We start from the raw sequence: 27,822 nt of genomic DNA, 5'->3' as shown, positions 1-27,822 counted from the left end.
TTACCTTAAATGTAGCAAAGGCATCAGAAGCGATGTCAAACGTTGACATTTCCACATATTTGAAAAAGTCTCTGAACTGATCTGAGAAAAGGATGATTTTGGCAAGTGGCTCATGCCGGATACATTCTCTCAGCATAATTCCACAGCGTAAGGCAATATGTGGTGCTTCGTACCTAGAGTATGAAAAAGCACCAGACAAAGAGGGTTATTTTAAGCATAAATGGACAATTGCCTACCATATATAAGATGCATCTACCAACAGAAACACATACTAGAAGACCCTAATACAGAACACTGAATCCAACCTTCATGGCTTAGACCCATACTTAAGAAACATCAGCTATATAATTAAGGTTGCTAATAGTACAAAAAAACCAGGGGGTTGGAATGAAAACTCAATTTTTTGAAATACTTACATTTCTATTGAAAGTTTTATGCTTGGCCTCTGCTGAAAGGTGATTTTGGGGTGTGTTTGAAAATTTTGAACAGAATTCCTTCACCATTTTGGAATTGAGAGAGTAAACCAAATACAGTATATTCCAACCCCCTTTTTAAATAATTCTAAGACCCTTAACTTTTATAAGTAAAATATCTGCTGCCTCGTAGACCATGTTTTTCTCCTCTCCACTCTGCAATAAGAAAAGACTCGACTGGAGCACTAATCTCTAACAAGCAAGAGAAGAAGAGTTTATCCATAGAGCCTCTTCAGTGTCTGTCTCTCTGCAGTTCTGATGACCTATTCTGTAGCCTGGGAGTTTGGGGAGAATTTTGTTCACCTCAGTCTCTGTGGAGCTTTGTTCAGAAGACCAGCATTTGGCCCTCTGGTTGTAACCAGCGTATGGCAAAGACACTGTATTGTACAGCAGCAAGCACACTTCCCCCCCACCCCCACCAGGTTTTATGAGTCATCTCTCTCTAATTCCTGTGTAACACATTGCATCTCCTTTAAGTCAAAGTGCATATTGAAATAAAGCGTGCAAGGTTTCAAGAAAAAAAAATGGATGTGATTTAGCCAACCAAAAAACCCCCAAAACTCCTCCCCCTACAACAACATTTAAATTACTACACAATGAACATGCTTTAACAATGTTCATTTAGCTGAAAGTGACAGGACCCAAATGAACAGGGAGGAAACTCTGCTTCAATAGGTTGACTACAGCATATCAAAACTGCCTGTTAGCCAAAGCTTATCTACCTTATTGTTTCTCTGCACAATTACTTTCTACTGTCAGGCTTAAAAAATAAGACAGACTGCCATCTTTGCTGTGAGTGAGTGGGCCTTTCAAATTCACCACCAGCTTCCACGTTAAAAAGAATAGTAGTGTTTCCAGAGCATACTAAGACTGCATATTTTCATGTGATGACTACAATAGCTGGCCTAGTGAAAAATGAAACACTGATTCAAAAGTCAAATGAAACCCCTCTTGCCTCAAACTAAAATAAATCCCAAGCAGCTGATGACAATCAAGCATATCTCTATCATTTTGGGAGCCATTTGCACCCTAAACATATGACTCTTTATATAGTAAATGTCCACAGATGTTTTCTGTTAAGAGTTTCCTCTTCTCTACTGCATCAGGTCACATTAGTACAAACACACATTTTCAAACAGAAGGGGCAGAGTCACTTCTAGGAGTGTGGCCAGGAAATGTTTAATGGCTGGGCTGGGAACATTTTAAGAGGAATATAAATAAATTATATTTTTGCCAACACAAGACACTTCCAAAAACACAAGTATCATTGTAAGTAAATGCAGTAAAACCCTTAAGTCAAACACTTCATTATCCAGAATTTGGTATGTCACTGGGGCTACGTAAGTAAGGCAAGTTGTACTTGGCTCCTGGAATATACCTGAAAGAAGATTACCAGATATCTGGCCACAATTAGCACTTTGTCTGCACCAGCAGTTCCATTCAGAGCCCCTGTGGAATTTAACAGAGAACCAGGAGGGAAAGTAATTCATTACCAGACGCTAATACAGCATTGTTAGTGATGATTATTAGTTATTAGCTGACAATGTGCTCAATAGTGTAAAAACACAAAATGAAGATCCTACCTGCTCTGAAGAATTTAAAACCTAAAAATTAGACACTCTGAACACAGGATGCACTGGGAAACCCAGAAGAAGAAATCACTTTTTAAATATTTACAACTCATTTTTGTGGACACCGTGAAATCAGCAAGTCAAAGAGAGACTTGAATGAGAATAGAAGTCACTCAGCACAGTGGGGGCAGGATAGAAGAAAGCACAGAGATAAGGGTGGAAGGAGGAGACAAGTAGGGCATCAAGACTGGAGGGCACAAAGAGAGACTTCTTGACAAATTGCCACATGCCCCTCAGCTTCTTAGGCCTGATCCTACACCACTGAAGTCAATGAGAGTTTTGCTATCGACTTTAATGAGCACAGGATCAAGCCTTTAGTGATGCTGTAATAGTACAGATATTATCCCTATTCAGAAAGGAGGCAGCAATGGAGTACAGCACAGAAACACAACCTGGCAAGGCAGCCCATAGAGATTTTGAACTCTGATTTCTTTCATGTACAGAATGCCATCCTAGCGGCTGAACTGAAATCTGCTGTAATTTTCTCTGGTACAAAGTTATACATTATTTTACATCACAGGGGACTGAATTCATCCTTGGTCTAACACCACTGAATGCAATGGATCCCGATGGACATCAGGGATTAATTTGGCCCAAGGACATTTGCTCATTTATAAACCAAAAGCTACATTCCTTTGAAGTCCTATTTGCACTCCGCAAATCATACTGAGCCTCCATAAAGGGAAAATACAAGATCATTAAAGTTAGTCCCCTTGGCAGCAAGTAAAGTCAATTGTCCTATTATTTTTATATTACACACACACACACACCGACCGATTGCAGAATCTTTTTGTGACGCTGACAATATGGCAGTGCCACTGCAGTATTACACAGGAAATACTGGGAAGAAGGTCTTTATTCAGGAATCTTCCCACTTAACAACAGAGCTCACATTATGCAGTGAAAAAAAGTGACCTTTTGTTGTTGCTGCTGGGAACTGACAGTCAGGTGGCAATGGAAATTTTTCATTCAATACTATGCAAACAATGACTTGCCTTCCTGATAGTTCTGTGCTGTTTTTTCCTACGATTGTGTGTAAAAGATACATTTTATTTAATAAATAAGTCAGTGAGGATGTATGTCAGAGAGAGCATGCTATAATTTTACAACAGAGATGGCCAAATTCAGGGAGATAATAGGGAGAGAATACTTGTGGAATTACTTTGGGTTTCTTTCAGTTTTCCTTCCTTTTTAAAATTAATTTTGTAATGAAATATTATATTATATTCATAAGAAAATACATAATCAATAAAGAAATGACAGAGCTAAGTTAAGCACATAGACCCAATCTTGCAATTCATGGCACATGAGCACAGAAGACTGTTCATGTGCAACAAATTGCAGGCTTGGGGCCCTACCCCTACGTTAGGTTCTTACTATACATTGTGGAATCTGGAACTCAACCCCGAAGTTGGATCCATGCCGATAGGTGCCCCTGTGTTCGCTCAAATGTATTACAGGCTCAAGGCACTTTATTAAGATCCCTTGTATAAAAAAGTTCTATCAACCAAGAGAGCACAAAAAGATCTATAAAGAAACAAAAAGCTGTGTTCAGGTCAAAGGCAGATACATGGCATGGTTTCCTATCTCCATGGGAGTTCAGCAAGGCTGCATTCTGTCACCATCTTTGTTCAATACTGCTATTGACTGGTTGATAGATAATCTTCAGGAGGCAGCCATCGGTGGCACTGAATTGCACACCATTCTGCTTCAAGTTTTTGAATACACCAATAACATTGTCTTGTTGGCTCAGTGGGGTGAATTGCAGCAACTGACGGCCAATCTGGTCGGGAAAAAAGCAGTGCATGTTGATCTGGTAATTAATCTGGATAAAACTAAGCCCCTGGCCATTGCCATCAAGCAGCCCCCAGATCCAGATTACAACCAGCTCAGTAAAAATCTATCCAGGTAGCAACTGTCAAATACTTGGGCAGTGTCAGACAGCACTGGAGAATGCTCAAAAGATGTAGATGCTTGGACAGGCGCTGGAGCATCCATGGAGAAAAATTAGCAGGTGCTTAGCACCCAGTGGCAGCCAAGTTCCCCCTACTCCACTCCCGCCCGTGGCCCCCGCCGATCAACTCCTCCCCCTCCCAGCACCTCTTGCACGCCTTGGCTTGCACAGTCAGGGGAGGGGGCGGAAAGAGGGGGGAAGAGGCAGGCGGGGTGAGGCCTTCGGGGAAGAGGTGGAATGGGGGCATGACCAGGTGTGGAGTGGGGGCAGGAAGAGGCGGGGTAGACTGGGGTTGGGGCCTGGGGCTGAGTGGGGGTTGAGCACCCCGGGGGAAGATTAGAAGCCAGCACCTGTGGATGCTTGTATGGCAGCAGCTGCTGCCACATTTCATGCCTTTCAGCAGCCTCTGAGGGGACGTTGTGACATCAAGCTTGCTATGAAGCTGTGGATCTATGGATCCATGGTTATATCAACTCCATCGTATGGACGCGGTGCTGAGGAAGGCTGAAGAACATAAGATTGATGTTTTCAACGGTCATCATCTTTGTCAGTTGTTCCATATCAAGTGGCAGGACAAGATCACAAATGAGGATCTTCAAAGCTAATAAACCCAGCAGCCACCTCCAACAGCAATGGTTCCGTTTCAGCTGCATTCTTGGTATGGATATGTTATAAGAATTGAAGACCAATGAATTCCAAAGCATGTATACTAAGGAATGTCACAACATGGCCAGTGATCACATAGGTGCCACAAACTTCAGTGGTGCAAGATGACTGCTAGTGAGGGCCATAAGCTGAATGTGCAGCTAGACAACATTAAGCACTTTGACAGAGATCAATTCAGGTGGTGCTTGATTTACAAGGATGCCATGTACCTTTGGGATTTGCCACAATGATGATGAGTATATAAAAGTTACAGCATTCAGCAGCAATTCCCAAATACTGCTGTAATTTTGTAAAAGTGAGAGTTTTGAACCACTCCAGTAGAATTTTTTAGTTCTTTCTTATAAGGTTCTCCAGGACTGGCATACATTAATATTTTGGCACAGTTAATAGTGCTATTCCCATTGATGCTACAATATACATTATAAGCTTCCATATTATCTTTTTTTTTTTTCAATTTATTTCCATAGAGTCCAAAGACTACTTGGGACACGATCCAAAAATATTTTACAGAATTGTGCCACATCGTATAAAACCAGGAAATGTGCCAAAGAAAATGGGAGGGGAAAGGAGAGAAGAATCCAAAGAAGAAAGCTAGCAAAAAGGGGTGAAAAAAATGGTTAAAAAAACTGACTTAAATATTAGACAAATATTTATTTTTCACTTAAATCAACAGAAAATTTTATGAAATTTTTACCTAAGCAATGATTAAAGGAACTATTATCACTGTCATGTGACAAAGGCAAAAGGGTCACAGAGAGTTGCTTTCCTCTAACTCTGAACAAGAAACTTAATCAGCATGAGAAAAACATTATTTCTTCAGCTATTCTGCCCTTCTCTACTTCACTGTCAAGTTTCTGCATGGAACCTTGCCAAGCCTCTCCTACCTGGATTCCTGATAGAAATTTAAAGGAACAGCGTACATATCTTCATAGCCATTTGAAGCTGGGCTGCAAAACGGTAGATTGAAGAAATCCTTAGTCCCAGAAGCTGTTTGCAGACAACTGTTACTGATGCTATATCTACACTTAAAAACACTGCTGCAGCTGTGTTGCTATAGCACTTCAGTGTAGACATTCACTACAGCAACAGGTGGGGTTCACTTATTGCGGCAATTAATATATCTCCCTGAGAGGAGGTAGCTAGGTTGATGGAAGAATACTTCCATTAACTTAGTGCTGTTTACACCAGTGGTTATGTCAGCATAGCTATGTCTCTTGAGACGTACCTATGCCAACGTACCTTTTCAGTGTAGACCAGCCTGAAGTATTTGGGATTGGGGAGCAGCAGAGAGGGTCTTCAAATGCCCCTTTCTGTAGGATTTGACCCATGCAGATGCACGCTGAGCACAAACAACATTTGTAGGAGATACTCACTTTCTCACTGCCTATATTCTCCTGTGGAGACCTGCCAGAGAAGTCATATCTACAGCCAGCAGAGAACAGCAGAAATCCCTTACACAAATCTCTGCAGACTAGTCTCAATGCAACAAAAATGTGGCTTTTCATTTGAGCAATGTGTTCACAGGCAGGGTACTTCAGGATCTGACCACATAAACAATAGGCAGTACTTTGAATGTATCAAAATGAAGGAACTATATAAGTGAGCTGTAAAGTATTTCCTGTGGGAATTTTGTTTTACTTATGATCAACCAACTCACTTCGTAGTTGATGCCCAAAATCTGTATGATTTTTGCACACCTTCTTTTGTATATGCAGTCATTACAACAGGACATGAAAGTCACATGCAAATGCCAAATTTGTGCAGACAAATGCATTATTGATACAAGTGAATGGACCTCATGCCTTGCTTTATGAAAATTTGCTATATATATTTTAATACTATTAAATTTAACAAAATGCCAATATTTTATAGAGAAACAAATTGGCATAATCATAAAGACTAGTTTTCTGAAATATAGTATTCACCCAATACATAATCTGTAGCTTGACATTAATTAATTAATTAAAATTCAGCAACAACAAAAATCCACATAGCTGGCTGGCTGTCATCCTTTTGAGAAATCTGCTGCCTCAGTGACTCAGATTAACAGATATAAAATAAATCTGAGTTTCAAGGTTAAAGTGAAAGTTAAACTATTAAATCCAGTTATATGTTAAGACCAATGAGTGGCCCAGTTTCTGTATTTATCACCCCATCATTTTATCAAAATAGTGGGCCCAATCCTGCTCCCGTTGTAGTCAACCAGAATTTTGCCACCAATTTCAACGAGAGCAGACTCCTAATCTGGAAAAAAAAATCCCCACTAGTAATACAGTCAAAGTCCAATTCTTTTTTTTTTTTTTTAAATCATTACCAGAGCTGTGAGCATGTTGCCAGCTGTCAAGGTTCCTCCCCCACTCTGAACTCTAGGGTACAGATGTGGGGACCTGCATGAAAAAACCCCCTAAGCTTATCTTTACCAGCTTAGGTCAAAACTTCCCCAAGGTACAAAATATTACACCCGTTATCCTTGGAATGGCCGCTACCACCACCAAACTAATACTGGTTACTGGGGAAGAGCTGTTTGGACGCGTCTTTCCCCCCAAAATACTTCCCCAAAACCTTGCACCCCACTTCCTGGACAAGGTTTGGTAAAAAGCCTCACCAATTTGCCTAGGTGACTACAGACCCAGACCCTTGGATCTTAAGAACAATGAACAATCCTCCCAACACTTGCACCCCCCCCCTCTCCTGGGAAATGTTGGATAAAAAGCCTCACCAATTTGCATAGGTGACCACAGACCCAACCCTTGGATCTGAGAACAAATGAAAAGCATTCAGTTTTTTAAAAGAAGACTTTTAATAAAAAATAGCAGTAAATAGAAATAAAGAAATCCCCCCTGTAAAATCAGGATGGTAGATATCTTACAGGGTAATTAGATTCAAAACATAGAGAACCCCTCTAGGCAAAACCTTAAGTTACAAAAAAAGTACACAGACAGAAATAGTTATTCTATTCAGCACAATTCTTTTCTCAGCCATTTAAAGAAATCATAATCTAACACATACCTAGCTAGATTACTTACTAAAAGTTCTAAGACTCCATTCCTGTTCTGTCTCTGGCAAGAGCAGCATACAGACAGACCCAAACCCTTTGTTTGTCTCCCTCCTCCCAGCTTTTGAAAGTATCTTGTCTCCTCATTGGTCATTTTGGTCAGGTGCCAGCGAGGTTACCTTTAGCTTCTTAACCCTTTATAGGTGAGAGGAGCTTTCCCCTGGCCAGGAGGGATTTCAAAGGGGTTTAGCCTTCCCTTTATATTTATGACACGCCCCCCAAATCTCAGCTAGGGTGAAACACTGGCTGGGATTTCTTCCTGGAGCTCTAGGAAAAACAGAGTTAATAAGACACATGCATCTCTAAATATACTACCAAGTACATAAAGACTAACAATATTTTCCACATCTCAAGGACGATTTTAACCAGTTGACTCTGGGAAACTTTCACGGGAGAGTGCATCAGCCACTTTGTTAGAAGCTCCTGAGATGTGTTGGACGTCGAAATCAAAATCTTGGAGAGCTAAACTCCACCGAAGAAGTTTTTTGTTAGTTTCCTTGACGGTGTGAAGCCACTTCAGTGCAACATGGTCGGTTTGCAGGTGGAAACGCCGTCCCCAAACATATGGGCGTAGCTTTTCCAGAGCGTAGACAATGGCATAACATTCTTTTTCAGTGACTGACCAGTTGCTTTCCCTCTCAGACAGTTTTTTGCTGAGAAACACTACAGGGTGGAATTCTTGATCAGGTCCTTTCTGCATTAAAACTGCTCCCACACCACGCTCGGATGCATCTGTGGTTACTAGGAACGGTTTGTCAAAGTCTGGGGCCCTTAGTACAGGGTCAGACATGAGTGTCGCTTTAAGCTTGTTAAAGGCCTTCTGACACTTTCCGGTCCACTGAACAGCATTTGGCTGTTTCTTTTTGGTTAGGTCTGTCAGTGGGGCAGCGATTTGGCTGTAGTGCGGTACAAATCGTCGGTAATAACCGGCCAAGCCTAAGAAGGATTGAACCTGTTTCTTTGACTTTGGGACAGGCCACTTTTGGATAGCATCCACTTTGGCCTGTAGGGGGCTGATAGTTCCTTGACCCACCTGGTGTCCAAGGTAAGTCACTCTGTTTAGGCCTATTTGACACTTCTTAGCCTTAACAGTTAGTCCTGCCTCCCTTATGCGCTCAAGGACTTTTTGTAGATGTTCCAGGTGGTCTGCCCAGGAATCCGAAAATATGGCCACGTCGTCAAGGTAGGCGACTGCATATTCTCCTAATCCCGCTAGGAGACCATCTACAAGTCTTTGGAAAGTGGCGGGTGCATTTCGCAGCCCGAAAGGGAGTACATTAAATTCATACAGCCCGAGATGTGTGATGAAGGCTGACCTTTCCTTGGCAGATTCGTCTAGCGGTACCTGCCAGTACCCCTTGGTTAAGTCCAAGGTAGAGATGAACTGGGCCCGTCCCAGTTTCTCTAATCGTTCACCTGTGCATGGCATTGGATAGTTGTCTGGGCGAGTTACAGCATTTAGCTTACGGTAGTCCACGCAAAAACGTATTTCCCCATCTGGTTTGGGAACTAGAACCACTGGAGATGCCCATGCACTTTCAGAGGGGCGGATTACCCCCATCTGTAACATATCCTGGATCTCCCGTTCTATAGCAGTTTTAGCTTGAGGAGACACCCGGTAAGGTTGGACCCTAATTGGGTGAGCATTACCTGTGTCAATGGAGTGGTATGCCCGTTCAGTCAGTCCTGGGGTGGCTGAGAACGTTGGCGCGTAGCTAGTGCACAGCTCCTGGATCTGCTGTCGCTGCATACGCCCAAGGGTCATGGAGAGGTTCACCTCTTCCACACCACCAGCACATTTCCCTTCGTAGTAAACACCTTCAGGCCACTCAGCGTCGTCTCCTCCCTGGGCTGTAAACTGACAAACCTTTAATTCTCTGGAATAAAAGGGCTTTAGAGAATTAATATGGTACACCTTAGGCTTTCGGTTGGAGGTGGGGAATGCTATGAGATAATTAACAGCTCCCAGGCGCTCCTGGACCGTGAATGGCCCTTCCCACGATGCTTCCATTTTATGGGCCTGGAGCGCCCTTAAGACCATGACCTGGTCTCCTACTTTGAAGGAACGCTCTCTGGCATGTTTATCATACCAGGCTTTTTGTTCTTTTTGAGCATCCTGCAAGTTTTCTCTAGCAAGGGCTAAAGAGGTTCGGAGGGTGTTTTGTAGGTTGGTTACAAAGTCCAGAATGTTAGTTCCTGGAGAAGGTGTAAATCCCTCCCATTGCTGCTTCACCAACTGCAATGGCCCCTTAACCTCACGGCCATATACAAGTTCAAATGGGGAAAACCCTAAACTGGGATGTGGTACAGCTCTGTAGGCAAAGAGCAACTGCTGCAACACTAGGTCCCAATCATTGGAGTGCTCATTTACGAATTTACGTATCATGGCCCCCAAAGTTCCATTAAACTTCTCCACCATGCCATTTGTTTGATGATGGTAAGGAGTGGCAACCAAGTGATTTACCCCATGAGCTTCCCAAAGGTTTTTCATAGTTCCTGCCAGGAAATTAGTCCCTGCATCGGTGAGGATGTCGGAGGGCCAACCTACCCTGGCAAAAATGTCTGCTAGTGCCTGGCACACACTTTTAGCCCTGGTGTTGCTTAGAGCTACTGCTTCCGGCCATCGGGTGGCAAAATCCATGAAAGTCAGTATGTACTGCTTTCCTCTGGGTGTCTTTTTCGGAAAAGGACCCAGAATATCCACAGCTACTCGCTGAAATGGAACTTCAATGATGGGGAGTGGCTGGAGAGGGGCTTTGACCTGGTCTTGGGGTTTTCCCACTCTTTGGCACACCTCACAAGACTGGACATAGGTAGAAACATCCTTGCCCATTCCCTCCCAGTGGAATGACCCCCCCAAACGGTCTTTGGTCCTGTTCACCCCAGCATGGCCACTAGGGTGATCATGGGCTAAGCTCAAGAGCTTGGCCCGGTATTTAGTTGGAACTACCAACTGTCTCTGAGGATGCCAGTCTTCCTGGTGTCCACCAGAAAGAGTTTCCTTGTATAAAAGTCCTCTTTCTACAACAAACCTGGATCGATTAGAAGAGCTGAGAGGCGGTGGGTTGCTCCGTGCCGCCGTCCAAGCTCTCTGGAGGCTTTCATCTGCTTCCTGTTCGGTCTGGAACTGTTCCCTTGATGCTGGAGACATCAGTTCCTCATGGGATTGTGGACCTAGGCTTGGTCCCTCTGGAAGCGATATAGGGGATGGAGCTGTTTCTGTTGACTGTGAACCGCTCTCCGCTGGTGCACTATGTTGGGATTCAGGCTCCGGCTGAGCCTCTTGGGTCGGGTTATCGGCTGCTGCCAGTTCAGGTTCGGTGGGGCCCTCTGTTGTTGAGGCTGCAAGTACTGGATTCAGTGCTGACACGGGGTCTGGTGTTGGTTGTTCGGCTGGTTCCGGTTCTGGGACTGGTTCCGTCTGGGTCTCTGGGACTGGATCCACTACTGCTGTTGCAGACATTGGCCTGGGGTCCAGGTCCATCACCTCTGACTGGGTCCTGATAGAAGTTTCCGGAACAGAGCTAGGCCTCACGGCTTGTTTAGCCTGGCTGCGGGTGACCATTCCCACCCTCTTGGCCTGCTTCACATGATTGGCCAAGTCTTCCCCCAACAGCATGGGGATGGGATAATCATCATAGACTGCAAAAGTCCACATTCCTGACCAGCCCTTGTACTGGACAGGCAACTTGGCTGTAGGCAAATTGAAAGAGTTGGACTTGAAGGGTTGAATCGTCACTTGGATCTCTGGGTTGATTAAATTGGGGTCCACTAAGGAAGCATGGATAGCTGACACTTGTGCTCCGGTGTCCCTCCACGCGGTGACCTTCTTCCTGCCCACACTCACAGTTTCCCTCCGCTCCAAGGGTATCTGGGAGGTATCTGGGCCTGTGGACCTCTGGTGTGATTCCGGTGCAATGAACTGTAATCTGTTGGGGTTCTTGGGGCAGTTGGCCTTTACATGCCCCAGCTCGTTACATTTAAAACATCGTCCAGCTGACGGGTCACTGGGGCGAGGAGGGCTGCTGGAGAACGGGGTGGTGGGACGATAAGGGGTCTGGAGGGCTCTTTGGGAGGTAGGTGGGGCTTTGGGCGGCCCCCGGTAATAGGGTGTGGTCTGGGGTGGTCCCTTCTGGTCTCCGCTCCAACTGCGACCAGTTTTCTTCTTCTCTGCCACCTCCACCCATCTGGCTCCAATCTCTCCTGCCTCAATTACAGTTTTGGGTTTCCCATCTAGGATGTATCTTTCTATTTCCTCAGGAACACCCTCTAAGAATTGTTCCATTTGCATTAGGAAGGGCAAATTTACTGGAGATTCAACACTTGCTCCTGATATCCAGGCATCCCAATGTTTCACAATGTGGTAGGCATGTCGGGTAAATGACATGTCTGGTTTCCACCTTAGGGCTCTGAACCTCCGACGAGACTGCTCGGGTGTTATCCCCATTCTGACTCTCGCCTTGGATTTAAACAGTTCATACTTGTTCATGTGTTCTTTAGGCATTTCAGCTGCCACCTCAGCTAAGGGTCCACTGAGCTGCGGCCTCAGCTCTACCATGTATTGGTCAGCAGAGATGTTGTACCCAAGGCAGGCCCTTTCGAAGTTTTCTAAGAAGGCCTCAGTATCATCACCTGCCTTGTAGGTGGGGAACTTTCTGGGATGGGAAGTGGTACCTGGAGAAGGATTGCTAGGGTTTGTTGGTATATTCTGCTGGGCCTTTATCCTCTCCATCTCCTCCACATGCTTCCTCTCTTTTTCCCTCTCCTCCTCCACATGCTTCCTTGCCTCCATTTCTTGTTCCTTCTTCAGCTGCATGAGTTCTATCTGTCTTTCATGTTCCCTTTGTCTTTCCTCAGCCTGAAATTTGGCTAATTCGAGCTGTAGTCGAGCCGCGGATTTTGCCATTCTAACCTCTCTGTTTTTACTAACTTTACACCCGAGGTTTAGAAATAAACAAACAAAACTTGGCTGTAAAATTTTGCTGTGCTGGAATAGAATACCTATTCTCTGATAGTGATTGTCAGCCTACAGAAAAAGACAATTCCCTTGTCTCTGCTCTGGGCCCAAATTAAAGCAAAAAACCTCCAACTGCTTGGAAACCTGCTTACCCAGCCCAAAGAAAAAGCAAATGGGTAGAACACACACCCCCTATTTACTTTTAGGAAGAAAAGAAAAAAAAAAACAATGGGTTGGAAGACTGTGAATTTCCCTGCAGGAGTTAAGTACCCTGCCTCCAGGCAAAAAAACCTGCAATTCACAAGATAATCCCCTTTTGTCTCTGCTTGGCCACAAAGCAGAGAGAAACCAAGCTGCTTTCAGTTTCAAAGCTGCTTTCTGGACTTTCTTTCCAAAGAAAAAAAAAATTTCCTTTTTAAAATCTGTATTTCTAGTTCAAAAAATCTCAACTGGATCTCAAATGATTTCAGGTTAATCCCACCACTGTGCCACCATGTCAAGGTTCCTCCCCCACTCTGAACTCTAGGGTACAGATGTGGGGACCTGCATGAAAAAACCCCCTAAGCTTATCTTTACCAGCTTAGGTCAAAACTTCCCCAAGGTACAAAATATTACACCCGTTATCCTTGGAATGGCCGCTACCACCACAAAACTAATACTGGTTACTGGGGAAGAGCTGTTTGGACGCATCTTTCCCCCCAAAATACTTCCCCAAAACCTTGCACCCCACTTCCTGGACAAGGTTTGGTAAAAAGCCTCACCAATTTGCCTAGGTGACTACAGACCCAGACCCTTGGATCTTAAGAACAATGAACAATCCTCCCAACACTTGCACCCCCCCCCTCCTGGGAAATGTTGGATAAAAAGCCTCACCAATTTGCATAGGTGACCACAGACCCAACCCTTGGATCTGAGAACAAATGAAAAGCATTCAGTTTTTTAAAAGAAGACTTTTAATAAAAAATAGCAGTAAATAGAAATAAAGAAATCCCCCCTGTAAAATCAGGATGGTAGATATCTTACAGGGTAATTAGATTCAAAACATAGAGAACCCCTCTAGGCAAAACCTTAAGTTACAAAAAAAGTACACAGACAGAAATAGTTATTCTATTCAGCACAATTCTTTTCTCAGCCATTTAAAGAAATCATAATCTAACACATACCTAGCTAGATTACTTACTAAAAGTTCTAAGACTCCATTCCTGTTCGGTCTCTGGCAAGAGCAGCATACAGACAGACCCAAACCCTTTGTTTGTCTCCCTCCTCCCAGCTTTTGAAAGTATCTTGTCTCCTCATTGGTCATTTTGGTCAGGTGCCAGCGAGGTTACCTTTAGCTTCTTAACCCTTTATAGGTGAGAGGAGCTTTCCCCTGGCCAGGAGGGATTTCAAAGGGGTTTAGCCTTCCCTTTATATTTATGACACCAGCTCTTGCGATTTCATTGCGAGTCTTAGAATATTTGGGATTTTTCTTAAAGTTCCAGCTCATGGAGCGATGTTATATCAAAATCCCAAGTGCACTTTTGTAAACAGCAAGTGGCTATCCATGGTTGCAGAGAAAAGCTTGAAAATTAAAACCCTAAAGGCTCAAAAAAGGTAATTAAAAAATACATTTGGGGGTCTTTAAATCTCAATTTTGGGAGCCCATCTCATGATTTTTAAATGCCTGGGTTTAACAGTACTGCTATTACATGGTTAAACAAGAGATTATACTGGTTATATTTATTAACTGACCAATATAACATTTTATTTTTACACATAGTAACTTTCATCCAAAACAATCCTAAAGCTCTTTATAAACAATGGCCTATATTCACCCTCCCCCAGGAAAAAAAAATGAAAGGGTAAATCAGAAAATAGCAGCTTTCAAACCATGGAAAAGGTAAGATTCGCAACATAAGGGCAGGGAGATTTGTGGCCAAGGAGAGAGAAAAGAAGCCTCAGAGAAGTTTGGTCCCACTCTCACACATTCACATGCATCAATGCAGTTAAAATCCCCTCTGCGCTGCTGCCTAGTCCCTTTCATGGCAGCATAGCTCACCTTGGAGGCCAGTGAGCTGAGCACTAAATCCTTCTGTGAGAGAGAAAGCAGAGCGAGAATTAATGCTGAAAAGAGCAGCATTAACTTCTACATTGATCTGCACTTGGAAATCTGCTGGTTGTTGAGGGGAACATGTTCCCTGATTCCATCCCCCTCTCTGATGTAAGTCCAAAACTCACAGAGCCCCAACCATGCAAAGTTCACAAGGAGGAACTTCCAGGTGGTCACGAAGGGTTGTAGAGTATGCCTTTCAGACACCGCTACCTTTCATGTAGTCTTTTGTTTCTCTACACAACACGCAATAGTCCAGAATTTGGCCAAATATCATAGAAATCATTTTGCTCACTACCAAAATGCAGCAAGCTGTGAAGGGAACTCAGCAGTTGTGTAGCTGCATCCATCGATCCTACACAACAGTTTAGGGCAGGAATGGAAGAGAGTATCATATGGAAAATAGAGGTGGAAAGCAGTCAGAATGTAATTACGCCAATATGGAGTTTGGCCAAGAAATCATGGCCAAATAAATAATGCAGGTACTGAAATGTGTACAAGTGTCCACTTAAGTAGTAGCAAGTCAACAGAAGCCAAGAAATCGGAAATTAAGGCTGAAATTTCATCCACCTTTTTTTTCCCCCCCTCCACACACCATGGTATAAGGTAGATTAAACACAATACAAGCATGCTCCAGACAATCCTGCTTAATGGAAATCAAACTCCAATTAAAATGAACACCCACCCTTTTAGAAGCATAAATAGGATATGTGGATGGGCACTAATGTATTCCACAGTAGGGCTTCGGGTGCCAATTTGTCTTCTCAAGATGTTGTTAAATATCTGGGACACATCCTTTTTGCCCTGTTAAAGAAATAAAACATAGTTGCAAGTGTGAAAACATGCAAGAATTTGATTATTCATTAGAGTCTTTATTTACAATAGGAAAAGAGACCAAAACAGAACAAGCCAACACTAGTTTGCCCTAGCTGTCTTTCTTTGCTGTTGTCCCCCCCAAATATCTTATTCCTCAGAAGATGGGTGCATCTTCAATGGCGCAACAGGATCCTTTAGTTCCCCCATCTATTTGTTCTGGACAATATCAATTCCACCATTTGCATTTTTCTTTTGCCAAAAGTGCAGACAAAAAACAAATCCTTTATTCTATTAATTAGCAAACATGTCTCCCCAGTGATGCACAACTGCTCCCTTAGCCCCCAGATTTTGAGTCCTCACAGTAGCACTCAAACCGAGCTCCCAATGGGGCAGTGCAACACATGGTTTGACCCACTTGGTCAGACTAGACCTTTTTCCTTTTTTTACTATCAAAATGATAGCTCAAACTTAGCTAACTCTTACTCTTAAAAAAACCTATTTTTAGAGCTTAATTCCAACCCCTAGGATACAGCAACGTGCCTGGTGTACTGAAGGACAGGACTAGCATTTCTCCGATACTCTTTATGTTTACCTTAAGTAAACGACAATAACATTTGTCTATCTGCTATGGTTTTTTGTTGTTGTTGACTCTACTTTATTCCCTCAAAACTGGATGAGATTGGTCCATAACTTCGCTGAAGCCCCGAGGAACCCTCCCATTTTCTCCTGCTATTACTCCCCATATACACACGTCTTCTGAATCTTGTACTGCATTAGTCATCATCGCTCCAGTTAAAGACTTCTGAGAAGGCCCGTGTGAGCCATTCTATAATCACCCAGAGAGGTTGCCGTTGCAAAAAGTGGAGAGAGCCACATTAAAGGTCTTGTAGCGGATAAATATTGGGTCATAATGGACAATGCAAACCATAGGAAAGTGTTATTTATAATCTGTATAATATTCATAGATGCATTACAAGAAGACAAACACATTCCTTGGCTGGGAAATTAATGAAGGTCTCAAGGCAAAGGGCAGATAGTTTCACATAGAGGAGAATTTTCCTAGCTTCATCCTTGCAAATAAATCACTCTTGAGAAGGGCTGAATATTCTGCCTTCCTAGTTGTTCCAGCCCAGCTGGCCTGGAGAGTAAGAGACTAAGAAAGGGAATCAAATCAATAGGATGGCCCATCTGCTGCTGTTTGAGATATTGACGACACTTAGACATTCCTGTAATTAAGCCAACTTCTTTTTTAAAATGTTCCCTTTTAAACTGTAACACTCTCCACATAAATCTGGAGTACTGCACAATTTAAATCAGTAAGTCATGAGACGTGTTCCCAGGAGTTCCAAAAGTTAGTACACAATGAAAATAATCCAGAAAAGAAGAGCTGTTGAAAAGGGGAGACAACACTGGCCAGAAATTTAAATGATCCTAGCTGCATAAGCACAGGATTTGAGGAGAGATTTCTCAGACCTTTGGGACTGCCTCTCGAGTGTCTGGACTTCCAGCGACATCATGCCAGCGGGTACAGACATGAAAGGAACACTGAATAGACTAAAGAAAAGAGATGAGGCTTGTCCCAAAGAGGACAGATCCTGAGCCCCACCACATCCAGATTCCTGCTAAGTGGAGCATATTATTTTCTTGATGTATTATGTTCAAATGTTAGACAGAAACCCAGGTACGTTGATGGTAGTGGGGGAGGTCTTCTGAAAGAAAAACCTCATACTTTTAAATTTCCCATTGTAGGTAGGTAAGTGCCCAAACAAAAAGGCCTGATACAAAGTCCTGAAGTCAGCCTCAGAGGGACTCTGGAAGACTCATTTAGCGAAGAATTTTCATAGAATAGGGGGCCCTGAACAGACAAAGACCTTGCACTATCCAGTCTGAACTTCAGGAAAGTCAGCAATCACAACTGCTTTACGGGCTCACAGCAGAGGATTAATCAATCAATCAGGTTCCTCAGGTCTAAATCATTAAGGGCTTTACAAATATCAGCCACATAGCTCACCATACTCTCATTTTAAATTTTGGAATCACCACCATCTCTGGCCACGAAAGTAGGAGGAGTGCCAAAAACATTATATTAAGTTTTAAACACTAAGTGTACTACAATGATGTGTTTTAAAATGGCACATCTCCTAGAGGCTAAAGGCAGGCACCCATCAAAAATGTATGCAAGAATTAGATGATTTTGCAATGCTTCCTTTATGTGGAATTTGCAATGTAAATTCTCTTTACAATGAAAAATGAAAGGTACAATAGAGGCAGAGTAGAGGAGGGACAAAACTGAAGCCAAAGCACAGCGACTAGATATGAGCAAGGGACAATAAACTCATCATGTGGATAATAATTTACCAGATTCCTATGCCATAAAACAACTCAAGCCAATATGATATTTTAAAGAAATCGCAGACAAGAAAATGAATGTAGGATCTCTGTAATGCAACAGTTTTATGTTATCACTTGTCCTCTGCTACTGGCTATTTCTCACCCCCTTTATTAGCCAACTAATAGAGCTTTTTGTAGCTACTGGCCCAAGTTATAAAGTTCAGATCTGAATTCGAATGAGAACTCCCCAAAGATCAGTAGTGTTTGGGTTCATGATTCCTGCTCAGGGCCATCTCCACTGTTTTATAAGAAAAGGAGTACTTGTGGCACCTTAGAAATTAACAAATTTATTTGAGCATAAGCTTTCGTGAGCTACAACTCACTTCATCGGATGCATCATGAAAGCTTATACTCAAATAAATTTGTTAGTCTCTAAGGTGCCACAAGTACTCCTTTTCTTTTTGCGAATACAGACTAACACGGCTGCTACTCTGAAACCTGTTTTATAAGAGCATCAATCCTCAAAAAAAAAAACAAAAAAAACCAGATTTTAACATGATTTATAACGGTACAAATGGGGATTAAACACAAAAAACACATTTGCATGCTAACAAGTAATGAATTGCACAGACACTCAATCAGTTATACGTGGGTAACAATTGGAAGACAGCAAAATAAGGCTCAAATGTGGTCAGGAAAGTTTAGAAACTCAAAAAATTATGGAAACCTGAAGACACAGTGGGCATATACGGTTACTAAACTCCTTTTCAATTACATTTTACTGATGCATTATACATTTCATCTGCTTGATTTGTCTAACAATAACGCCTGTGGCAAAGCAGAGAGTTTTGCTGTGTGATTATATAACTTTGTCATGGATGAGGCTAATTTCACAAGTGAAGTATTTAGAGTTCTGTTCACAAGTAATAATAAATACCGCATAGTTGCTGGTGCATAGTTGACACATCAGACAGTCCTGGTTTGGAAGACTGTACTCTGGAGAAATAAGCCAAGGAATATTTCCCATTTGATATAAACTATACAGAATGCCACGCTTTTAAAGTAGTAGTTATCCCATGATTTGAGAAGTTGTATGCTGATGGTGCCTTTTATTTTTTTACAGTTTGTAAACTACTGAATTATTTTTCTGATTTTAAAGAAAACATTTAGCGACTGACACAAGAGAAATAACTTAAGAAATTCTATGATCAAAAAAACCTCTATCAGTTCAAAAATAGAGGGAGAGGAAGGAACTTGTGTTGACAATGGAATTTTTATATTAAAAAGTAAATGAAAATAATCTATCCCTAGAACATAAATCTTCCAAGGCCATGCCATTTAATACTGCAAAATGAACATTAAGTCTCACTGAAATGCCATGAGAGGGAGCATATTTTTCATATTTTCCAGTGAAATACCACAAGTACTTTTTTCTTACAGCATTCAGCGAAAACCATCGTTACAGCTCTAAAGGACTTCAAGTTTCACACAGAGGAAAATGTTCCTCCTCTTGATTCATTTTCAAAGGAGGCGGAAAGTAACAGCACAACAAATGGTTCTTTCCATTAAATGGGGCACAGGAACTCACACAAAAGGCGACTCCCATAGGATTGCACAGAGTCACCCCGGGAAACAAGATAAAAGGATGATGCTCCCTGGAAACTGGTTTTAATTTCTGAGGCTCCCCATACAACAAATTCAGTTAGTGCCCCTACTTCAAACTGTGCCTAATGGGAAGCATTGTGTCAGCATCCTGTAGGACTGGAAGTACGGAATTCCTGAATTCTAACCCTGCACCAACATGCTGAATTATTTGTGATGATTCATCAGAGCAAGTGGGAACACAGGAATTTCCATATGGGATCTGAACAGTAGCCTTTCTAGTCCAGGATCTTGTCTTTGACAGCATCTTCATAGGTAGTGCAAGAAATGCTATAGTGAAGTTCTAGAATAACCTCCCTACAGGGAAGCTTCTTCCCAACCTGCATTAGTCAGAGATTGATTATGAGGGTTTATATCCATCCTAAATTATTTTTAATAAATTTCTAATGTAAATGGAGATATTCTCATTGTCCATATGAATGTCTAATCCTTTTCTAAATTATTCCCAGTTCTTTGCCTTAATGTTATACTACTGTGGCAATGAATTTCCAAGGCTAATTACGAGTTGCGTATTCTCTTATTTTACCAATATTCAGTTTGCTGCCTTGCCATTTTATTTAATGTCCCCTTATTCTTTTACTCTGAGAAATGAAAACAGGATTGATCCAATCTATCAAGCCATTCATTATTTTGTATACCTTTATCAACTAAGCTGTCTCAATCCCTTCAGTCTCTTTTCATAAAGAAAAGTTTCTATGGCTCTGGTTATTTTCATTCTGTATCTTTTCAGAGATAGTGTGACCAAGAATTTAACCCGCTCAGGGTGAGGGTACACCACTGAAGTAGATAACAGCATTATAATATTTTCAATAGTATTTTGCATCCCATTGCCTTATGCATCTGAACAGTCCATCCCTTGGTTATTCTGACACTCTATAGACTTCTGCCGGGAAAGAATCTAATGCATCATGTGTAATTAAGACAGAGAGGGCACCTGTGTATCAGCATATTGATCACTACACAACAACAAAGGAATGATCTGTTGAAAAAAGCCCCCATCTTTCAGAAAGTCTAAAAGTTTATAGTGAAAGTGAGTGTTGGGAAGACCTAGCTACACAAATCAGTTAAACTTTAGGAAACTACAACTAAGCTAAATGACACTATCAGGATCAAAAGATGGAATTCTTCCTTTCAGAGAACTAATATTGACCTACCTCAAAATCTATCAGCTGCAAGTTGGCTATAAGTGTCACTAGCAGGCCACTGTTGTATAATTCTTGTGCCAGCTGAGCCACTGTTTCCGTAGGTGGCTCCTTGTCACTAGTACCACACAGAATTTCCTTCATTGCTTGCAGTGATTTTGACACTTCTTCTGATGCCTGGTAATCAAACAGGACATTAACAGTTAAAGAATGAACAAACCACAGTGTAAATAAAATTGGTAAAGAAAAACTGTTCAAACAAAGCTTCAAACAGATTCCAGTACAAAAAAAAATGGTTAATGTTATTAAATGGTTTACTAGATTTTTTGCATAAACTGGGGCTGGACATTCACGCTGGATCCTGCAGCCCTTATTCAGGCAAAACCATGCACTAATTCAGCTGCTGGTGAACTTAAATGCAACATACCATATATTCATATGTGTAATACGTATAAAATGGGGTAAAGGTGTAAGATACACTTCTCTGTGGTAGCAAGGCCCCTTTACGTTTCAGGAGGCATCCACTCCAAATGAAGGCAGGGGATGTTTCAGCTGCCACCCTCCGTCCAGTTTCCAGCAAAGGACTCCACAAGAACTTCGCAAGTGGAAGGTGTGGAGGACACACTGAATCAGCACACTTCCCAGCTGCCTTGGATATATTCCTTTTCCGTCCAAAGCCCCCTTCTTTTGGGGCTGCACTGGCCCCACTACAGTTGGCCAAGTAACTCCTTACAGACAGTGTCAGGTTTGCATCACTGCAACCTATTCTTCCCATGACAGTGTTTTTGCCACTTAGACCCTAAACTAACCAGCAAGCCTGGCCCATTACCTTTAACTAGGAACTTATCGATGGAGTGTACAGATATCTAGATTGCAGGTAAACAACCTAACCTGCTTCCACTAAAACAAAACAATTGTCACTAAGCAAAACCAAAGCCAAATATCCTTCCTCCTCCACTCCTTCACAGTTTACTTTAAAACACTTTTGATGAGAACAACTTTTCAGGTGCATCAACCATAAGTGCAAGATACAAAATCTGGATGTTGCTTCAGATCCACTCCTAAACTAGAAGGTATTTGAATCCAGGGCTTTGGTTTGGCCAAGAAGAGAGACAGGAGCCATTTGTAAAGTCTGATTAAAAAACAGGTTAAGATTTTGAACATTCCAAATTTTGGTGGCTATTCGCAGAATCCAAGGCCAGAAGGGACCACTGTGATCATCTAGTCTGACCTCCTGTATAACACAGGCCATAGAACTTCCCCAAAATAATTCCTAGAGCACATCTTTTAGAAGAACATCCAGTCTTCAAACATTCAGAGCCAGACTTCTGGTCTGAGCCCATCTCTAGTTTTATTCCTGAGGGCATTCTGTGCCAAAAAAATTAAAATTCTGCGCACGATATTTTAAAATTCTGCAAATTTTATTTATTTGTCAAATAAATGGGGAGGCTCGAGCATGGCATTGGGGAGCAGAGACCACTGGCTGCTCCGCAATGAAACACCCCAACGCAACACCGCAGGGCCCTGCTTCTCCATGCCAGATGCACCAGGTGTGGGCAGGCAGGCTCAGCAAGACAGAATTCAAATGTGGAGGGGCTTCGTGAGAGGGGACATAGGTGTGGGTTGAGAGGGTTCTGTGTCGGGCAATCTGGGTGTGGGCAGCTCAGTGGGGAAATCCGTGTGTGGGCTGGGGGAATCTGAATGCATAGGGACTTGTTGCGGGGTTCTGGGTGAAACAGTAATGGGACTCTGCAAGGAGTCCAGGCGAAGGTAGCTGTGGCTCAGCAAGGAGAGGTCTGGATGTGGGGGTGATACAGCTCAGCAGGGGGATCTGGGTGTGGGGAGCTCAGTGAGGTGGGGATCCATGTGCAGCTGGTTGGGGCTTGGTAGTGTGTGGATTCGGGTGTGGGTGGCTCATTGGGGCGATTCAGGTGCAGGGGGAGTGGGGCTCATTGGAGGGGGTCTGGATACACGGGTGTTGGGCAGATGGGGGAGCAGCTCCCTGTACAAGGATCCCTCTGCAGCTGAGGAGTGATGGGTGCAGGAAGCATGGGAGCCTGGGGGGGGGTCCCCAGTCCTGCCCTCTGCCCCATAGTGATTTACCTCTCTGCTGACTGCCCTGGGCACCCAAAACATACTGCTGGGGAGGGTCACATGACTGCTCTTGTGGCTTCCCTTTGCTTCCCTATCAGAAAGTCGTTGTTCTGTGTGGAAGCAAAGATGTCTGCGGGGGACATAAATTCTGCACATGCGCAGTAGAACAGATTTCCCCCAGGAGTATAGTTTCTACTGAATGAAAAGTCTTTCAGTGTTTGAAAGAACAAGATGATAAAGCTACATAAATAATCCCCACCACACGCTGTAGAAAACCACACGATATATAGATTGTAAGCACTTCAAGGTAGAGACTTTGAGTTGGGGCTGACGTCACACCACCATTACACTGATACAACTCTATTAACTCCAATGGAATTAATCCAAGTTTACAGGAGAGAGAGACTGGAATCAGCCGCCCCCCCCACCCCGGATTTCATACCGAACTGGAAAGCTTCCAGCATGCACTCGCACTATATAAAACAACAAATACTATTTACGTCCTAACTGTACCAGGTTTGCAGTTGCCCTGGTTGCAGGTCAATGTGTGATGAGATTAATCTACATTCCCTTCCCAATTAAAGTTTTATTTAGCCACAATAGAAGGCTTTCTTTTCTCAAACATTTCTCAAGGTCACCATCTTTGATTAAGAGAGCTCACTCTAAAAACATGCCTATTTCTAACCATCAAAGGTTAATGGTACATCACTAGAGCTATCACACAGAGTACAAAAGGGCTTAGAAACAGGGATGTCATTTTGTGAATTGAAAATCTAAGTCTTTATGAAAGCTGTGCAAATATTTTCATATCCGAAGCAAAACCTGTACATTTTTGGCTTTTCACCAGTTCTGCTTAGCTGGGTGTGAAAATTTCTGGCATTTTGCAGTAAAACACAAAACAAAAACAAAAAAAACGAATCACCACCTCGCTTTTCTCTCTAAACATAAATAGTCCTTTCTGCCAGGCAGAAAATCTCTGCAAGATTCAGACTTTAATTGTAGAGCTATAGATAGGAAAGTAAATAATTTTAAAGGAAAAACAAACAAATTAAAAAAACCTGGGAGTTACACAGCATCTTGACTCCAATTCTTTCTTCATCTGTCTCATATCCCTCCTCTCCTTCACCTCTAAACTCCTTGCATATGAGATCTACACTGATGAATTCAACATCTTTTATTCCCTCTTGGATACACTGCAATTTGGCTTTCACATACTATCCTCCAGCAAAAGGATAAGTGCTCTTATCATGGCCTAGGGTGACCAGACAGCAAGTGTGAAAAATCAGGACAGGGAGTGTGTAATAGGCGCCTATATAAGAAAAAGTTCCAAATATTGCGACTGTCCCTATAAAATAGGGACATCTGGTCATCCTACAATAGCCTTTTCCTAGCCAAGTTTAAGGGCCTCTTCTCCAGACTGAAGCCTCATAATCTATGTGCAGGGAGACCCCGAAGCCTCAAATGCAGGTCCTTAATTTAAAGATCATTTCTAGCCTCTATTTTGCCACTTGTATTTAAGCTTCACAGTTCTTTATAATAGCTCCCATTGCTGAAGTACACAAGCACTTTGTTCCTTGGAGGGAATGCCACTCCAGCCTTATATGCAGAAGACATTCTGTTCCAGGAACAAAAGTATCTGAGTACATCCATATGATCCAAGAAGCAAAGGACAAGAGAAACCTACAACACCTAGTAGCTACAGACTGTGGATTTTGGAACTGTGACTTTAAATTGCTTAGCTTCCCAAACTGGAAGTCCGGGGTAGGGGTGCAGCAGATACCCATGTTCTGTGATGCAGAGACAGTTGGGGAACTGTATCACTGAACAAAGAGGTTCTCTTTCAAGCATCTTGGGCCTAAATTGATTATTAAATATCAAGATGAAATTCAATAAAGACAAGTGAAAAGTACTTCACTTAGGAAGGATAAATCAAATGTATAACTACAAAATGTGGTAGTAGTGCTGAAAAGGATCTGGTGGCTATAGTTGACCACAAACTGAATATGAGTCGTCAATGTAATGCAGCTGCACAGAAAGCTGATATGATTCTGGGGTTTATTAACAGGAGGGTTGTAAGAAAGACACAGAAGGCAATTGTACCATTGGACACAGCGCTGGTGAGGCCCCAGCTGGAATACTGTGTCCAGTTCTGGGGACCACAATTTAGGAAAGATGTGGACAAGTGGAAAGAGTTGAGAGGAGAGCAACAAAAATGATAAAAGGTTTTTAGAAAACCTGACCTATGAGGAAAGGTTAAAAAAAACTGGGCATGTTTAGTCTTGAGAGAAGACGACTTGGGGGGAAGGGGACACCTGATAATAGTTTTCCAATATGTGAAGGGCTGTTATAAAGAGGACGGTGATCAGTTGTTCTCCATGTCCACTTAAGCCACTAACAGGCTTAATATGCACCAAGGGAGATTTAAGTTAGATATTAGGAAAAATTTTCTAACTGTAAGGGTAGTTAAGCTCTGGAATAGGCTTCCAAAGGAGACTGTGGGGTCCCCATTATTGGAAGCTTTTAAAAACAAGTTGGACAATCGCCTGTCAGGGATGGTCTAGGTTTATTTGGTCCTGCCACAGCACAGGGGGCTGGACTCAATGACTTCTCTAAGTCCCTTCCAGCCGTACGTTTTTATGATTCTGTGTTGTATCAGAAGTAAATAGAAATGAAAGAAAATAATCTGAATGGAAGAATGAGCAGATAAAAGCTCCATCAGACCTGAAGCTTTACAGAAATATGGAAGACATCTTGGAAGAAATGTAAACAGCCCTTAATTAATTACAATCAATGGGTGCCAGTGAAAAGGAAGACAGTCAGAAGACAACCTTATTTCTGACAACGGCAGGTTCTGATTCGTTTGATGTTTTACAGTTTTCAGTTAACTCGGACAGGTGGCTAACAATGAAACTGTATTACAAAAATTTGAGTTCTACATTCTACGTACATCTGAGAGTTATGTTTTTAACTTGAGGGAAGAAAAGAAAAACTATAGAAGAATTTGTGACTGATCTAAAGCTGAAGAACCAATTTTGCAACTGAACAAATTTAGGAGGGCAATTTTATGAAAGGGTTGCTTGTGATGGTTAAGGTTAAGATTTTGTCAGGGGTATTTTTAGTAAAAAAGTCAGACAGGTCGCGAGCAACAAACAAAAATTCATGGAAGCCACCTGACCTGTCTGACTTTTACTAAAATTAAGGGGGTGGATTGATGGGGGAACGACTGAAGCCAGAGGGTGGGGAGGAAGAAAGCTGGAGCCCTGTGGCTGCTGAGAGCTCTGTAGTCCCCATGGCATCCATGGTGACTGGGAGCTCTGGCACCATCGTCCCTGGGCTGAAGTGGAAAAGGTCATGGAATTTGTGACTTCTGTGATATCATCTTATTGTTGGTGATGGTAGAGGGCAAGGTTCAACAGCCCTGGGCTCCCTTCGGGCTTATGTTCCTAAAATCTCACGCTTCAGGATTTCAACCGGACACCTGCAGAGGTCAGGAAGGGATGAGTCCCTCCTCCCCCAGTGTTTTCGCTTTGCTTTTTAAACTTTCTTTCTCTGAAGCATCAGGGATGGCCATGGTTGGAGATGGGACACCGGACTATGTGCACCAAGGCTCTGAGATGGCACCGAGCATTCTCATGTTTTGATGGCTGCTTCTTGCTCACATACTCAAAATATAGGGTTGGAAAGGGATTTTTCCCCCCCAGGTGAGATTGGAGGTTTTTCACCTTCCTCTGCAGTGTGTTGGTGCAAGTTACTGACCCGGATTATCTGGGTATATCTCAAATCATTTTCCTGTCATTATGGGTACCTCGGGAACCGGTTCACCTCAGTCTTAGATGAGATTTTGTTTAAAGAAAGGAGGATGGTGATCCCTAAGGTGTTACACAAAAATATGTTAAAAAGGATACATTAACTTCATGTAGGGTTTGAAAAACCTAAGAGACGGGCTAGAAATGTTTTATACTAGCCTCAAATAAGTGGCAACATTGAGGAAGCTGGCAGGACTTGTCACATATGCCAAAAATACAGGTCACATCAAGCAAAAGAGCCTACCTTGTTGGTACAGGCAAATTATCCCCCTGGAGCAAAGTAAGCATACATTTGTTTATATTTATATTGAAAAAAGTATGGGCTCGTTCTACACTATTATTGTCACTACCCCAAGATAGCTTTACTAGTAGATACTACCATTAAACAAGAGATTGTGCATGCATCACAGATCCTAGCATGCGCCCCTTCCTCGCCACCCACTAGGACCGCTCTGAGGGGAATCCAAGCCTCGGTGCTCTGGATTCCTAGGGGTGTTCCAAGCTCCTGAAGCCTGAACAGAATCCAGCCACCGCTCCAATCTCAGCATCCCTGCGCACACTCTCAAGGCACAGACCTTCTTTCTGGGACACAACCCCTGCACCTCCAAATGCTGGAACCCACTGTCCAACAGTCTAGCCCTTTTGGGTGCAGCACTGACCCTCCAAGCTCTCTAGTACTCAAACATACACCTGTCCCAGAGTTTCACCCCAAAGGAGTGAAGTTTCTGGTTTACAGTTTAACTCTCTCAGAAACATGGAGTAGCTGCGAAGCAGTCAACCCATATGCACACACTTTGTTCAATCTATCAACAGATCACACAAAGCAATAAAGTATCTTAAACACAATGCCCCTCACTAGCTCACCCTTCCCTTGGGATACCATCTGTGTTCTGTCAGGCAGGGTCCTCCGCCCCCTTGACTACTCTGCCACTGCATCAGCCTCCCTCAGTTTAATCTGGTGCCAAATAGCTCCTTCCCCTCTCCCCCAACACACAGTTCCCTCCCCCATAAGTCCCTCTATAGACTTCTGGTGGGGTTACCTGCTTCTTTTGTTCTGCCTTGTGGTAATTTTCCATTACTCCCAAACTCTCCCCACTCCCCTTCAGACAAGAGGAGGAAGTGTCTTCTCCCAGTAGAGCAAACCCA

At 42.7% G+C, this 27,822-nt stretch overlaps 1 protein-coding gene across 7 annotated transcripts in view; it reads right to left on the bottom strand.

Moving 5' to 3' along the window:
• CAB39L (calcium binding protein 39 like) overlaps nt 1-27,822 on the bottom strand; it is a 117,687-nt gene that overhangs the window by 34,642 nt on the left and 55,223 nt on the right. For all 7 annotated transcript variants that reach the window (XM_048849681.2, XM_048849711.2, XM_075128416.1 and 4 more), the window contains 3 exons: nt 20,789-20,953; nt 15,511-15,629; nt 5-173 (listed from right to left, as the gene is read on the bottom strand). In XM_048849681.2, the coding sequence (XP_048705638.1) occupies nt 5-173; nt 15,511-15,629; nt 20,789-20,953 (453 nt within the window). The remainder of the gene's footprint in view (nt 1-4; nt 174-15,510; nt 15,630-20,788; nt 20,954-27,822) is intronic.

This window comes from Caretta caretta, chromosome 1 (assembly GCF_965140235.1).
Source record: "Caretta caretta isolate rCarCar2 chromosome 1, rCarCar1.hap1, whole genome shotgun sequence".
Lineage (NCBI taxonomy): Eukaryota > Metazoa > Chordata > Testudines > Cheloniidae > Caretta > Caretta caretta.
The sequence above is the reverse complement of the archived record's forward strand: the minus strand, read 5'-3'. Positions and strand labels throughout refer to the sequence as shown.